Source organism: Coregonus lavaretus, assembly GCF_964263955.1.
Source record: "Coregonus lavaretus genome assembly, chromosome: 1".
NCBI classification, from domain to species: Eukaryota; Metazoa; Chordata; class Actinopteri; order Salmoniformes; family Salmonidae; genus Coregonus; species Coregonus lavaretus.
The window spans coordinates 67,766,918-67,782,662 of record NC_139988.1 but is presented as its reverse complement, the minus strand read 5'-3'; the positions used below and the strand labels follow the sequence as shown (position 1 = coordinate 67,782,662).

Sequence of the window (15,745 nt, the reverse complement as noted above, 5' to 3'; positions counted from 1 at the left end):
GACGCAGCTGAGAAAGGAAGCTACTCTTCTCCCCGTCCAAAACCACGCCACCACACACATTCCACTCCTACTCTCTCACTCCACTCTCTCTCTCCGGGGAGCATTCCCATGTCTTTAATTTCATGTTAAACAAGTCAAATCAAATGTAACTTTTATTTAGGAATGTGTGTATGATTTGTGTTTGTTTATTCATTAGCAATTTTTCCCCTCTGTCAGAAGTGTAAGTGGTAAGGTTGGGTTTGTGTAGTTTTCCTACTCTTTCCTGGCATTAGAATGACTGGGGTATGAGCTAAGCCATGGCTGGGAGCTTCTGAAAGGATTGGGACTGGGAATCTGAGTATCTGATTCCTTTTCCCCCCAGAGTCCTTAAGACCCTGCAGGTGTTTCCACCCATTCTGAAACCTGAATCATACTGAACGTTGATTTGCATTGTTCAGAGCCAGTGGTTTGTTGTGGTGATGGTTTTGTTGCTCAAAGCCCTATATTTGTTTGCCTAGTTTTACTTCATCCATAAGCACCTATGGACATACCCAAGCTCTGAACATATGACACTAGTAACTTTACAAGTGGTTTGTTTATGTTATCATTCACTTCCTTGATGTATTTGAAGTCTTTGAAATTCTCTGCAGTGCTTGAATCTGGGTTTAACCACTTTATATGACGCTGTCCACATGAACTGGTGCCGCTTTTCTGCAGTTTTGCCCTATGCCTTACCTGTATTGTACTGTACATGTTTTCTGAAATTAATAAATTGCATTCCAAAATGACAAACTGGTTTATCTAGGCTATGCCTATTTCTTTGAGCTTTCACGCCCTGAGCTGTCCTATATACAGTATGCTGCTTGGGATTCTGGAAAATCTCAAATGCAGTCCAATTGCTCCCCTTGTACTTTAGTAACAGTACTGCACACAGTCCTTGAATTATTCTGTATGAATGCAATATTGGAGCTGTGGAGAGCATGACCAAATAAATCAGTGTAAGCATTTTTTGGGGATCTTTTTGGGTTGCTCTGCTTGTGGTAGATTTGTCTGTACTTTTTTCTGACCAGTAGACCGGTATAATCCAAGTGTCACCCAAACAACTCAGATTTTAAGGTGGCGCTCTACTTGGAAAAGACAACCAAATGACATCTGAACTGATATCTGTATTTTAATCATTTGATTCAACCAATATACAGTATGTGTTGAACATATGGGTCTTCACTTTATTACATGGGTATTATCATGAACATTTCCTGATTGTGACTATTTTTCATTGAATAATATGTATTGTGAACCGTACTTTTTTTTGGTATAACTTTAGTGTCTACTTTAATTATTACATTTTTAAAGCACTGTTCGGTCAGTTTTAGTTTTTCTCATGTCTTGATCCTTTGCAGTTTGTCAGCCCTCCTCGATACCCTGAGACTTCAGTGCCTCAGCTAAGCATTTGAGATATCTTGAGTCTGGGTATCCATTCCTGTAAGGATATAGAGAAAGAGGGGAGACTTATTTAGGACTACAATCTACTAAACCTATTTCAACTCAACTTTTAGGTTTACCAGGGTAAGAATCTTGGATTATAGCACTGTCACTACAGTATCACTGTTAAAATTGGTTTAATATTTCGATGTCATAGTTTTCATACTGTACATTGGACAAAAACCTCACCTGGAAATCCCTCCATCGATGCTAGTCTTGTGTGGGATGCTACCCCAGGTCACCCAATCCAAAGTGTCCCCTACTCTCACATTGAAGGTTTGGCCTCGATGAAAGGCACGTTTCAGGGATGGCAGAAGCCTGAGAGTTGTTTCATTCAGAGGCAGGAAGGCATGGAATTTGCCCCCTTGGAAAGGCCCCCCAGGGTTTGGATGGTCTTTCTGCACAGGGGTGGTATGTAGATCATGAGGAGGCAACAGACATCTATAGGTAAGACCTCATCGACAGACCCTAGACATAAAGACTTTGTAAGACTGTCATAAGGATTCCATAATGCCTGTCGATTGATGATCTCAGTGTTGATCACATGTGGCTATATACCAGGTGGCTTCAAATCAAGAGCTATTGTAATATGAAACACTGGTGCAGTAATAAATATATGTGATATAAAAGTGAAGCCTAACCAAACTCACTGTCATTTCCAATCCCTTTAAACAATTCCAAATTCTCAAAGGTTAGACCTTACCCCTTGGATGCCATCAGGAATGTTGTAGGTTATTTTCAGTGTTGTATCCTTGTTGTGCCCAACCAGACTGATGGACATCTCACTGCAGGTCATGGTCCCTCGGATGCCCACGACACTCTCCTTAGATTTGGGACAGTTTGGATGGATGTGCTTTTGGCACAAGGCCCCACCACAAGTAGTCATAGACACAAATTCCCCTGTGGTTCCACATACACAAGATGGACTGGCCTTCACCTCGGTGTGTTTCACATCTTGTTTCTCATTGGACCGGCTTGCCCCGTAATCTTCGGCAGTGGCGCTTTGTGGATCCACTTCATGAGATTTGGTACATTCCACGCAGAGGGTATGAACTTGCTCCAGGCATGATGGGCACATGGCTATTCCACAAGCCGTCCAAGATACAGATGCCCCTGCGGTTCCACATTTACAGGACAAACCGGCATTTCCTTCGATATGGTCCTTTTGGGTCTGCAGTCCCCTACTGCTAGGTATCTGGCTTTCCTCAGGCTTTGGCCCTGTCAACCTCTGACCACTGTGCTCTGGTAATGGTGTTGTACCATCATTTCCATAATTTCCTTCTCTAACTCTTACTGGCCCCTCTGCTTTATAGGGGGCACTGATTGTCCTGAAACTCTTTTCATCTACCGGACCAGCTGCTCCCAACCGAAGCTTCAAAACAGGCGCTTTCTTCACATCTGATTGGCTCACTCCCTCCAAGCTCCCTGAAGAAGCAATGTTGGTTGCAGAGGTGGTCTCCTGGTCTTGTTTGTCACTACTGGCAGAGCTCAGATGTTCTGCTGAAGTGTTTATGTCAGGGTTGGATGGAGAATCAGAAGATGGTTTCTTAAGATTAATGGGTCTCTCTTCCATGGTCTGTTCCCTCTCTGTCCCTAAGTGAAACATCTCTTTTAGAAATGACATCGCATCCATACAATCCAGTTTTGGACCAAATATTAAAATGCTCTTTGTCTTTGTCATTGGAATGATTTTCACTTTCTCCCATGTCTCTCTCACAGTGGTGCATAACACCTCAACTGTCTCATTCTTCGAGTCTGACACACCCAGCTGTGTTAGCAACAGCTCATGGGTGGAGAAGTCCTCGGCTACCTTGGCCATCAGCTCTTCCAGCACCTGCTGACACATCCTGACTTTGGCTGGATCTTTCCCTCTCAGATGGAGGACAACCTCGTTTAATGTTTTTTTCTCCTTCATCTGCAGATCGGAGGTTACTTCCTCTAGCAGTCTGTGGAAAACATCCTTTGTGTATAACCATTGAGTTAAGGCCACCACCAGCTCTACACTGAAGACTTGCCTAGTCTCTGGGCGATTGTCAAATTTAAGACTTGTAGTTTCGCCTCCTTTGGTCTTTCCAAACAGGTCTACAGCTGAGCTGCTGTCCTTTCCGACTTGTTTGGTCCTGACCTGCCCTGAGAAACTGTTGGACCGTCTCAGAGTGGAAATTGTCTTGGATTGTTTGACTGAGCCAGTTGGAACTGCCATATCCACAGACAGATCCATATGGTCCAATGAGTAGCCCTGGGATTCACTAAAGTTTGCTGCTTTGGTGGGTCTGGTTACATTGTTCTGTGCCAAGTTCAGAAGGGGTTTACCTGACAAGGAAGCAGTGGACGATGGTTCATACCTCTTGAAGAGGGTATCTTCCTGGAGATCCCTATGACCGGAACTTGAAATTTCTACCTTCTGATTCGTAATCCCTGAAATTGGTCCACTACCTAATTTCTGGTCATTAATTCTAATGTGTTTTGTGGACGAGAAACTATTTGTCTGATGATCCTCAGGAGCCTTTACGTCACTCAAACTGGACCAAATCTCATCATCTTTACGTTTCTCAGAACCCATAGTTCTCCCAAATGTGGCCGCCATTTTGAATTCTTTGCTCCCCACAGCCCTTCCTTTTCTAAGCTTGGTGTCAGGCAGAAAGGATAGAGACGCATCTCCTGAGGTGTGAAATAACTCTTGACCCTGCTCCTTTGCTGTCCCTTGCATTTCCAATAGGAACTGCTTGGCCTCCGACACGTCACTTCCACTGCCCACCAGATAGACATTGGACTTGTCTTCGTTGATCAGCAGCTTTGTGAACCTCTGTGTTAAGGCTTTACAAGCCTGCTGGAGCCCCAACCTGGGGAAGCTTTCCTTGGCCAACTGCTCCTTGCGAAGTTGGGCCTCTTTGTCTTGGTACAGCCAGCCCAGCTCCCCATGCGCAAGCCTTAGACGCTCCACCCCTCGTCCAGTGGCCCCAGCCTTAAGCTGCAGATAGAGGGTGGTGATATCCCTGGTGGTGACATCCAGTACCTCTACACCATGCCTGTTGAGTATGTTCTGGTGCTCAGCCGAGCAGTGCTTTCGGAGGTATCGGAAGATGTCTGAGTCTATGACCATTGAGAAGTCCTCCATTGAGGCTCCCTTCTCTAATGCAGCTGCATCCTCTATGTCATTGGTGTAAGATGTGTGCAATGCCCCCGCCTCCTCTCTATGATTGGTGTATGATGTGTACAATGCCTCCGCCCCCTTTCTATCATTGGTGTGACATTCTTGAAGAAGGGCATGATTCCTCTCAGTGGCTCTACTGGAACCTTCCCCTAGATCCAGTCCATTGGCCTGTCCTGAGGTCTCAGTGTCCTGCTGTCTTTCTGTCTGTCCTTGAGTAGAGTTGTATCTTTTGTCACCCTTGGTGGCCTCATCTTTAAGGGAATGGACATCTTCTGAGGTCTGTGATTCGAAAAGTCCCAGCAGACACTTGGTCAGGATTTTGACTTCTGAGTAGCGACCTTTGAAAGTGCAGAGGTCAGCCTGAACGTGAAAGGTGCATTTTATGTCGCAGACGTTTTTGAGGATGTTAGATATTGATGTTTTCCCCCCAGACAATTTGCTGTAGTCCACTGTCACAGCTGTGTCCACAAAGAGCTGAAAGATTGAATTAAGAAGAGTGAGACTAGGATTTGACTAAAACGAGAGAGGAGATGAGCTGTTTACATGATTTATATGCTTGCCTTACCTCATCTGGGTCCATTTCTTTGCTGTGCAAACTCACACTTAGCTCATATTGCTTGTCATTCACTGATAATGTGTGCTTCTGATGTTCAACCACTCTCCGAGCCACTGCGTGTCATGTAGAATTGAAAAAAGACAAAAAATATTACGTTCGCATTAACTCCTCAAGGACACACTGTAGGCTACCTGAATATGCATTCTAGGATGTGCTCTATAGGATGTGCCTTATCAAGATAATTGCATGTCACACCCATCAATCTGCTAAATCAGATAGGCCTAAATCAGATAGGTGTAGTATACACACAAAACATCTTGCTCATTGATGTAATCTTCAGTACTTTGCTTCTTAAGGTTCTCTATGTTTTACTTATCATACTATCTACTTCCTTAATTTTTTCCCAAGCCCACCGATCGACCTCTAACCTTCACTGTCCTCAAAGGTAATGAAGGTACAGCCAGGCGTTGTCTTGGAGACTGTGACAGATAAAATGTCCCCTCCTCCATTCCTCTTCCGCAGGAAATGAATGTAGAGCTTGTCGATCAGTCTGTTTTGAATTATATCCTGAGGTAACCCACACACTCTGACCGTTCCACCCTCCTTCGCCATCCTTGTTCTTTATCTGTAACAATAGGGAAGCCCAAGGGCATCCACAGTCAACAATGTGTTGCCAAATGTTGAAATTAAAATCACTAATCGCAACCTAATCAATTCAACATTTTTGAAGTATACAAAAAGTTGAGTATACAGTTATAATAGCAGCTCAGAAGGCGTATATTATTTTCAGTATTGAAACACTCAGGTTTCAGTCATTTCAATATAATATTAACAATTATTCTGACACATACACTACCGTTCAAAAGTTTGGGGTCACTTAGAAATGTCCTTGTTTTCGAAAGAAAATCATTTTTTTGTCCATTAAAATAACATAACATTGATCAGAAATACATTGTATACATTGTTAATGTTCTATTCTTTCTATTCTGGTTAGAGCCATTTTGATCCTGTAATCGAACCCACAATTGCTGATGCTCCAGATACTCAACTAGTCTCAAGAAGGCCAGTTGTATTGCTTCTTTAATCAGCACAATAGTTTTCAGCTGTGCTAACATAATTGCAAAATGGTTTTCTAATGATCAATTAGCCTTTTAAAATGATCAACTTGGATTAGCAAACACAACGTGCCATTGGAACACAGGACTGATGGTTACTGATAATGGGCCTCTGTACGCCTATGTAGATATTCCATTAAAAATCAGCCGTTTCCAGCTACAGTAGCCATTTACAACATTAACAATGTCTACACTGTATTTCTGATCAATTTGATGTTATTTTAATGGACAAAAAAATTGATTTTCTTTCGAAAACAAGGACATTTCTAAGTGACCCCAAACTTTTGAATGTAGTTTAAATGTAAATAACAAGACTACGTTAGGCAGGCCTGAATAATTGCATGTAAGCTTCCATACATACTGTGCACAAAGATTTGAACAAAGAATAAAGCAATTAGTCTGTGTAATTCACTCCATGTTTAATAAAAAAAAGTTAACTGTGTTGATTTGCATTGCTGGTAATTCAAGTAATGATGTTGTGGCTCGCAAAATATAGGCCAACCCATTACCTGGATAAGAGCAACATATGATATACCCTAATGCACGTTCAGACCTACTAGGCCTACAACATTGCAAATATATTTGATATTTGAGCAATTTATTAAAATCTTTGGATATTACCTTTCTTTTGTGTGCGTTTCTCCTAGATTCAAATATGAAACGAGTTATGTTACCGTCAAAATGTAGACAGACGAACTGAGAGATTATTCTCGGTTCTCAAGAAATAGAAAGTGAAAGGACAGTGTCAACGAGTCAATGACGGGGTCCAAAACATAAAAACAGCAACTATTTTTTGTGAGAACAGAAAAGGTAACATTAGCGTTATCACGTTCCATTCGAAGTTGTTAGATCAATTTTGGGGGGAATATTTTTTATTTTTTGGAATACATTAAGTACAATTTCCTCGAAGGTAAAATAACTGACACGGTGTGCGCACACCTACCACAAGAGGTCGCCATTACATCACGGAAAGCTAATGATGGACTCAATTCTAATGATTTAGATATACAATAGATGATTAATAGGGGGCGCTGTGTTGAAGTCGCCGTTCCTCCATCTTGGCACTCCCACCCATTGCCAAAAATATTTTTGGAAGCTATAGCAATGCATTTATAATGTCTGCATTTGTTTTTGTCACATTTATTCTATTACAGAAATCTTAATGTATACTTTTAAATTATATTATGTGAGCTAAACATCATTTTTTTCCCTTAAAGTATACTTGTTTGAGATTACTAATGTTACTGTCCCACTAAAACAACAACAAATACTTAAATACATGTAATTTTGTCCTTGAAACATTTAATTGAAATACTGTAGAATTTCATTCATTCCTATGGAAGATTGCTCTTACTGGGGAGGGACAATACTGGGGAGGCTTCAAAGCCACTCGATGGCCAATACATACAGTAGCATCCGCATTCCAGGGTTTATCATTGCTCAATTCACTCCCAGTGTCTACAGTGATGCACAAAAACAGTCCGCAGGAAGCCAGAAGTTAAATACAAGTCCATTTAAACTTTCTGTGCAAGTGGGCAGGAAGCTTGGTCATGATGACGGGAGAAATGTAAGACAAAATATATAGATTCGATTAGATGTTTATTTAGTCACTTGCGCAGGGTCGCAGATGTAGTTGCAGTGTACAGTGACATTCTTAAGCTCTGAGCTCCAACAGTGCAATTGTGAATGAAACAATAAAACATTTACAAATTAATAATAATAATAATAATAATATATACAGTACATATTCACAACTGTGACAATGATAAATATAAATGTCCATTGGGGTGTGGGCAGGGTAATTGTCCATTGAGGGGGGGGAGTAGTGGTGGCTATCTGCTAAATGACTAAAATATAAATGTATTCAGCATGATAAATGTCCATTGGGGTGGGGGCAGGGTAGATGTCTGTTGAGGGGAGGGAAAGTTTCCAAAGGGGGAGCAGCAGGGGGTACAGAGTCCGGGGGGCAGGAGGGGGAAAGGGGGAGTAGGTAGCTAGCTTACTAGTGGTGGTTATTCAGCAAACTGATGGTCTGGGGGTAGAAGCTATTGGCCAGTCTGTTAGTTTTAGCCATGATGCTCCTGTACTGCCCACGTCTGAATGATGGAAGCGGGGAAAACAGGCTGTGGCTCGGGTGGCTGAGGTCCTTGATGATCTTCTTGGCCTTCCTGCGACACCTGGTGTTGTAGGTGTCCTGGAGGGCAGGCAGTGTACACCCAATGGTGCATTCGGCTAAGCGTACCCCCCTCTGTAGTTCTTTGCGGTCAGCGGCGGTGGAGTTGCCCTACCAGGATGTGATGCAGTCCGACAGTACGCTCTTGATGGTACTCCTGTAGAGCACTGTGAGGGCCCTTGGGGACAGGCCACATTTCTTCAGCCTCCTGAGGTTGGAGAGTCACTGTCGTGCCTTCTTCACCACGGTGTCCGTGTAGTTTGACCATTTCAGCTCCTCAGAGATGTGTTCGCAGAGGAACTTGACGTTTTGACGGTCTCCACGGAGGCCCTGTTGATAAGGATGGGGGCGTGCCCAGCCTGGTTCCTCCTGAAGTCCAATCAGCTCCTTTGTTTTATAATTTGCTTCACATTGAGGGAGAGGTTATTTACCTGGCACCACACCATCAGAGTTTCTTCCTCCTCCCTGTAGGCCATCTCGTCGTTGTTGGTAATCAGGCCTACTACTGTCGTGTCATTAGCTAACTTAATGTTGGAACTGTGTGAGGCCATGCAGTCGTGGATATACAGGGAGTACAGGAGGGGACTGAGGACGCACCCTTGGGGGGCCCCCGTGTTGTGGATCAGTGTGGAGGATGTAATGTTGCCGACCTTCGCCAATAGGTACTTAGCACAGTAGGAGACCGTTCCTTCTCTTGCTACAACAAAATACGTACCTGCTGTGTACAGACCTGGTACCAACGAATCTGACAATTCTACTTGTAGAATCGCAAAGCTCTGCAGTGGCCGACAACTTGACCTTGAGCCAATCAGAGAGCCTACGAACCTCCACGTGGGGGAGTCGACAGGAGTGACAAGAAAAAGGGAAAAAGAGGACATTTTTCTGTCTAATCCAACCCGTTTATCAGAATTGTTCTAAAACAATAAAGCTGCATAATACATCTATTTTTCTAGAGCAAGTCTTTACATCTTTTACATCTAGCTACAGAGTTTTGTGTTTGAAAAAATGTTGTTTTGTTAGGTTTGATAATGTGCACTAGCTTATAAATTAGCTAGCAAGCTAACTGAGAAAGGCAGTCACACACACTTTATATGAAACTAATGGGGTGGTAAGTGCAGCACAATGCATACAACACTAAATGCTTTACCAAGCTAGCTATCTGGCCACTGTAACTAGTAACATTATAATTCAATCACAATGGATTCGTTTCCATGAAGCAGCTGCCTGTAGTTGGCTGGCTCCCGAGTGGTGCAGTGGTCTAAGGCACTGCATCGCAGTGCTAGCTGTGCCACTAGAGATCCTGGTTCAAATCCAGGCTCTGTCGTAGCCGGCCGCGACCGGGAGACCCATGGGGCGGCGTGCAATTGGCCCAGCGTCGTCCAGGGTAGGGGAGGGAATGGCCGGCAGGGATGTAGCTCAGTTGATAGAGCATGGCGTTTGCAACGCCAGGGTTGTGGGTTCGATTCCCACAGGGGGTATATAAAAATAATAATGTATGCACTAACTGTAAGTCGCTCTGGATAAGAGCGTCTGCTAAATGACTAAAATGTAAATGTACCAAGAGTCAATGCGATGTCTTTATTTTGCCTAGCTAGCACAACAGCTAGCTAGCTAGCTACTGAATCATGCTAACTATTTAGCTAACGTTAGCCAGCTAGCTAAAAATGTATCTATGGGCTGGCTATATGTGATTATGGAGAGTGAATTCAATTGTTTCTTTGTCATTTTGCTGGCTAGTTATCTAGCTGTGGCCATCTGGCTAGTATCAACAAGGGCGTTCTTAAACAATAGCAACATTAGCCTAACATTGACTAGACCAGGGCTCTCCAACGATGTTCCTGGAGAGCTACCTTCCTGTAGGTTTTCACTCCAACCCTAATCTAGCGCATCTGATTCTAATAATTAGCTGGTTAATAAATTGTATCAGGTTAGTTACAACTGAGATTGGATTGAAAACCTACAGGAGGGTAGCGCTCCAGGAACAGGGTTGGAGAGCCCTGGACTAGACAATAAAGCAACACACACGGACATGCATTGCCAAACAACGCTACTGCCACCTTCTGGTTTGGAGTATTTTAATAAGAAGGTTGAGTGGCTGATGACTTCAAGGTCTTTGCTGTGTAAACACAAAAGTGATTGACTGCTGACACTGTTCAGAGGTGCTAAGTACTGTCAGCAGGCAAACGTTTGACAATCCTACTGGTGTGTCTGAATCTTAACAGTAACAGATGCCATTCTTACCGCTTATTAAGCTCAAGCGTAATGCCTGCATGTATTTTTAGAGAGGACATTTCACGTTATGTCCAAACAGAATAAGCTTCTATGTGTTTTAATGTTGCTTCTTAATTATACAGCACACACACCCCTCTATGTGATCAAGTGTTATATAAAGTGTTCTGTCCTTAAGCTGTCTAGTAGTCATCTTCTCATAACATTAGAGAAGTTGTCTTTGTTGGCCAAAAGGCATCCTGTTTTTTTGTTTGATCTTTAGATCTCAATTTATGAAATTGAAACAGCCTAAGAAGGTTAACTGAAACCCTTCCAACCTAAGAACTTGAATTCCATTGACGATTAATAGTGAATATCTGGTCAATATACTGTACCGTGGCCTACCATTGAACAACCTTGACCAGCACTCAGTGGAGTTGTTGGCAGAGCTTGTACAAAGGGGCTTTGTTCCACCACGTCAATGGCTGAGAACAGAAGATACAGGAGATCTCTAAAACAGATTCCTGTAGCCCACATGGGGACTGTTACCATGATAATGTGTGCAGGTCACCAGTGTTGCACATACATGAATAAACATAGGCACGCTGTGTTCCAACTCTACACAAATGCAATGAACTACTATTTAATACTTTAAGAATTGTTTCTTTACCATATGTCAGTAGGCTATAGCAGTCTACTATGCTTTATTGACACATTTTCTCATATGGTATGTTTTTCTTCAGCAATATAATTAGGGCGTCAGAAAGCCTAGCGGTTAGAGTGTTGGGCCAGTAACCAAAAGGTCACCAAAAGGGGAAAAATCTGTCAATGTGCACTGGAGCAAGGCACTTAACCCTAATTTCTCCAGGGTTGCCTTTGATAATGGCAGACAATGGCCATGACCCCACTCTCCAAGGGTGTCTCATGAAGAGTTGGGAAATGCAAAAAAAAAAAAAAAAAAGTCCAGTTCCCACATGCACAGGACAAATATAAGCACCCACCAACTTATTTGTATTATTATTTGTATTATTAATAAATTATCTGTCATTATGTTATTAACCTGTTAGCCTGTGAAATAATGGTTATTGATGACTTGGGGGGGTGGTGTGTAATGAGATAATTTAGGTCTATTCTATTATATTATACAAAGAGCGTTATACCCTGTGTTATACCCTGTGTCAGTACATGGCTAGCCTAATCTACTCACGTAAACCGTGTAGCCGCTTCCTATGTTGTCGCGTCATTGGGACGCAGTTGGACGTCATCGCGGCTGTCGCTCTCCCTGGTTTTGACGCCCATGGTGGGGGAGTTGGAATGCATTTGATTCATCTGCCCCCGCTACCCGGCGAGGCGAAGCAAACGTCCCGTCGCCGACACAAGGATGCGGTAGCCGGGCACCACCAACCACTCAGGACGAGGGGCACAGAGCTGACCATTTGAAAACACATGTTCACCGGTATAATTTTTTGATGTCATAATATCGTCTATCTATTCTCTCTGTTCTGCTTAATATTGTTTTTTTTATTTTGATTCCCTGGCGCTCAAACCCCAGAAATGCACGGTCAATGTACCCAAATCGGACAGTGGAGTGGGTTGCGCTACGGACCTTCAAGGGTAACCTTTAGTTGCATTAATAATAGCTGTTCGAATGTATATTTAGACAGCTTAGTCAGTGGATATGTACTATAAATAGGGGGACCAGTGTGGGAATGGAAATCAGCGTTAATCAGTCATCTGTTGAGGTGCGTTGGAACAGTTGCATTGGCATGTGTTAAATTAGATCTGTATTTGATTTTACACAGGCTGTATCAGCAAAGTGTCTTTGATCGGCCTAGGAAAAGCCCATAATCTAACACTGTTCTTCAATAATTGACAGGACGTTTTGTTTTTATTTTGGGATTGCAATGCGCAAATGTTGCGGCACTGTGCTGCTCTTTACCCTTTAATTATTGAATATGCAGTTGCACTTCTGCTTTGCTGATAGGGCGATTTGTTCACGTAAGAGTTCTATGTTGTAACGGTCTGGATTTAAGGCCTATAAAATCCAACCATATAGGCTAACAAAGCTGTTACTTTAAATCAACAAACAGCAGCAGCCAATATGCTATTTCAATGGGTTGCAACATTTACTAAGACTGTATCATTTATCATGATTATTTATTAGGTTACATAGGCCTAATTATTATTTAGTTATTACTATGATTGATTTTAGGAACGCTTGGGACACTAGGGAATATTGAACCAATTGACTGCTCTCTGTTGGTCCACTTATGGTCAAGATATGCAGTGTGATGTAACATCCTTGTGGCCCAGCCCTCTTTCCCCACTCCAGTTACAGCAAGGCTGCAACAGTAGTGCCTTGTCCCTGCTTGAAGCCTAGCTCTTATGTCAAAATGGCATCATTCCAAGGTCTAGGCTGTGGGCTGTATCCTATGGTGCTCCATGTTCATCTATTGAATCAATGTGGAGATGTTCAGCATTGGAATATTGCCAAGTGTAGGCCTAGTGTGTTGTTTATTGATAAAGTTGTGCAGATATTATTGTATTGCACTATAGCTTAATAATTCAAGTGATATATTTGTAAAAAATTGGGATGCAAAAAAAAATCACACTTGCCATAAAATGTATGTGAATTTGCTCCTTATTGTTTATCTCTTCGAAACATTCCGTTTTGTCTCATATGATCTCTGACCCATTTTCTTATCTCAACTCCACATCTCTTCCTTTCCTCCTGTAGTCATTCTTAAATACCAAAGGCCAGTCCCGATGGACTTAGTCTGGGCTGGTTGTGATTTCTCCCCATTTCCGCCGCCTTACGTTGGTGCAATTTAAAGCTCATTAAGCTTGCTCAATGGAAAGTCTCCATTGAAAGGTATTTTCAGACACAGATTTAATAACAGGTTTAATCCAGGTCTGTGCAACACATCTACCCATAACGTGGTACTTTTACTTTTTACTTGTGGAGTGTGGACAGGAGGTATACCGACATTGACATGATATGATGACAGTGGGTGATAAGACCATTTTTCACATTCAGGATTCAAGATGCCAGCCAAAAGCACACCACAGTGGTTCCCAAAATATACAGTACTGTTGGCCTATATACCAAGTACACAGGGGCAATATTTCTAGCTAGGACCCAGTCTTAAGCCACAACTCAAAAGGAAGCCACCAGTAGGTTTTGACCCCCATGGTAGACACTGGCTTGACTCACTTTGTTCAATTGTCTCTTTTGTCTCTCTTCCTCAGGTGTGGGCGAACCACCGTCCCACCGCTCCCCAAACATGGCTGCGTCATCCGTCCCTTCCACGGCCCCGGTCCCGTCCCCTCCCAAACGCTTCCTGGTTCTCTTCGACTTCGACGAGACTATCGTCAACGAGAGCAGCGACGATGCAGTGGTGCGCGCCGCCCCGGGCCAGCAGCTCCCCGATTGGCTGAGACACTCGTACCGCGAGGGCTACTACAACGAGCAAATGCAGCGCATCCTGGCCTACATGGCTGAGCAGGGCGTCACTGAGGACTCCATTCGCTCCAAGGTCGAGCAAATTCCCCCCACGCCCGGCCTTCTCACTCTCTTCCAGTACCTCCAGTCCCACAAGCAGGACTTTGAGTCGGTGGTGGTCTCCGACGCTAACATGTACTTCATTGAGGCGTGGCTGGAGAGGGCCGGGGCTCGCCACCTCTTCCACAGGATCTTCACCAACCCGGCCAGCTTTGATGCTCAGGGGCGCCTGGTTCTCCTGCCCTTCCACACCCACGGCTGCCAGCGCTGCCCTGATAACATGTGCAAGCAGGTGATCGTACGGGAGTACCTGGCACGGCGCCAGCAGGAGCGTGGCGGCTGCCCCTTCCAGAGGGTGTTCTACGTGGGCGACGGGGCCAACGACATTTGCCCCATGCTGGCCCTGGGGCCCCGCGACACGGCCTTCCCCAGGAGGCACTTTCCCATGCACCGGCTGCTGCAGGAGATGCAGGACGCTGGGACGGAGGGCCTTAAGGTCAGTGTGGTGCCCTGGGCCAGCGGGCAGGACGTGGTGGACTGCCTGAAGAGGCTGGAGGAGGAGAGATGAGATGGAGAGAGGACACTGCAGCTAGCCAGGTCCCAGATTGTGTGCTGTCAGTACAAACAGATCTGGGACCAGGTATAGCACACAGCAGCAGGGTAGGAATGAACTAATTAGGGCACCCCCAAAAGTTACAGTTAAATTGTTAACAGTATTAAAGTGTAGGAGGAAAATGACATTACACATGTCCAGTGTTTTTAAGCAGGTGCTAGAGATCCAAGAATATGTTTGTAAAAGAGTAAAGAAGACTCGACTTATTGAAAAATTATGCTCCCATGTGCTTCATTGACAACGTTTTGACCTGAGGTAGACCTAAGGGTCGAAACATTGTCAATAAAGCACACGGAAGCGTTGATGATAAAGAAGGATAGAATAATTCAGTGTGATTGCGGTGTGCAGAGTCTTCTCTTTTGGTTAACAGTACTACTGTAAAGTATCATCTCTGTAAGCGTTAAGAATATTAATGTTGGTCCAGTCCACTACTTTGTAGGGCACCTCCAGGAGTCAAATGTGTCATTTGCACCCTGGGATACAAGGGTTCTAATCTTCACACTTGGTGCTTGACGGCTGCAGTATGTGTGGGCTTTTGTTCTACCCCAGTTCTAAAACATCCTGCAGGTATAGTGCTTTATAAGTTGTTATAAGCATGTATGAGCCTTTATAATGTCTTATAGTAAGGCTTAATCAATCTTGATGAGTAGATTATTCTTGAAATAAGATGTGTTGTTGGCTTGGGTAAAAAGCCTGTCTGCACACTCTAGCTTTTCAAGATCAGGGTTGGTAACTATTGGGTTGAAGACAGTGGCCGTGTCCGAATGCCCATACTAGCGTACTAAATAGTATGCAAAAAATAAAGTGTTATTGTATGTGAAATTTCGGACATAGTACTCCGAATGCATCATCTAATGCGCGATTGCGTTGACTCCGGCCATTCGTTCATTTTGGTCCAGCGCATCAATTTATCTGATTATCAGCTGTTGTCAAACACGTGAGACGAAAAAAAGACGGTGAATT

General features: G+C 43.6%; 2 protein-coding genes across 2 annotated transcripts; one reads left to right on the top strand and one right to left on the bottom strand.

Moving 5' to 3' along the window:
* Nucleotides 1–1,137: 1,137 nt before the first annotated feature.
* Nucleotides 1,138–7,020, bottom strand: LOC311110981 (uncharacterized protein). Its single transcript, XM_084153640.1, has 6 exons — nt 6,908–7,020; nt 5,600–5,796; nt 5,181–5,284; nt 2,165–5,089; nt 1,651–1,859; nt 1,138–1,459 (listed from the first exon to the last, which is right to left on the bottom strand). The coding sequence occupies exons 2-6, from the start codon at nt 5,781–5,783 to the stop codon at nt 1,384–1,386; spliced, it is 3,498 nt and encodes a 1,165-aa protein (XP_084009766.1). The 5' UTR covers nt 5,784–5,796; nt 6,908–7,020; the 3' UTR covers nt 1,138–1,383.
* A 1,485-nt stretch (nt 7,021–8,505) lies between these two features.
* On the top strand, nt 8,506–14,737 carry LOC311133806 (putative phosphatase phospho1; the record flags this gene model as incomplete). The annotated part of the gene is made up of 2 exons (XM_084167382.1): nt 8,506–8,596; nt 13,917–14,737. The coding sequence occupies 2 exons, from the start codon at nt 8,506–8,508 to the stop codon at nt 14,735–14,737; spliced, it is 912 nt and encodes a 303-aa protein (XP_084023508.1).
* Nucleotides 14,738–15,745: the final 1,008 nt, after the last annotated feature.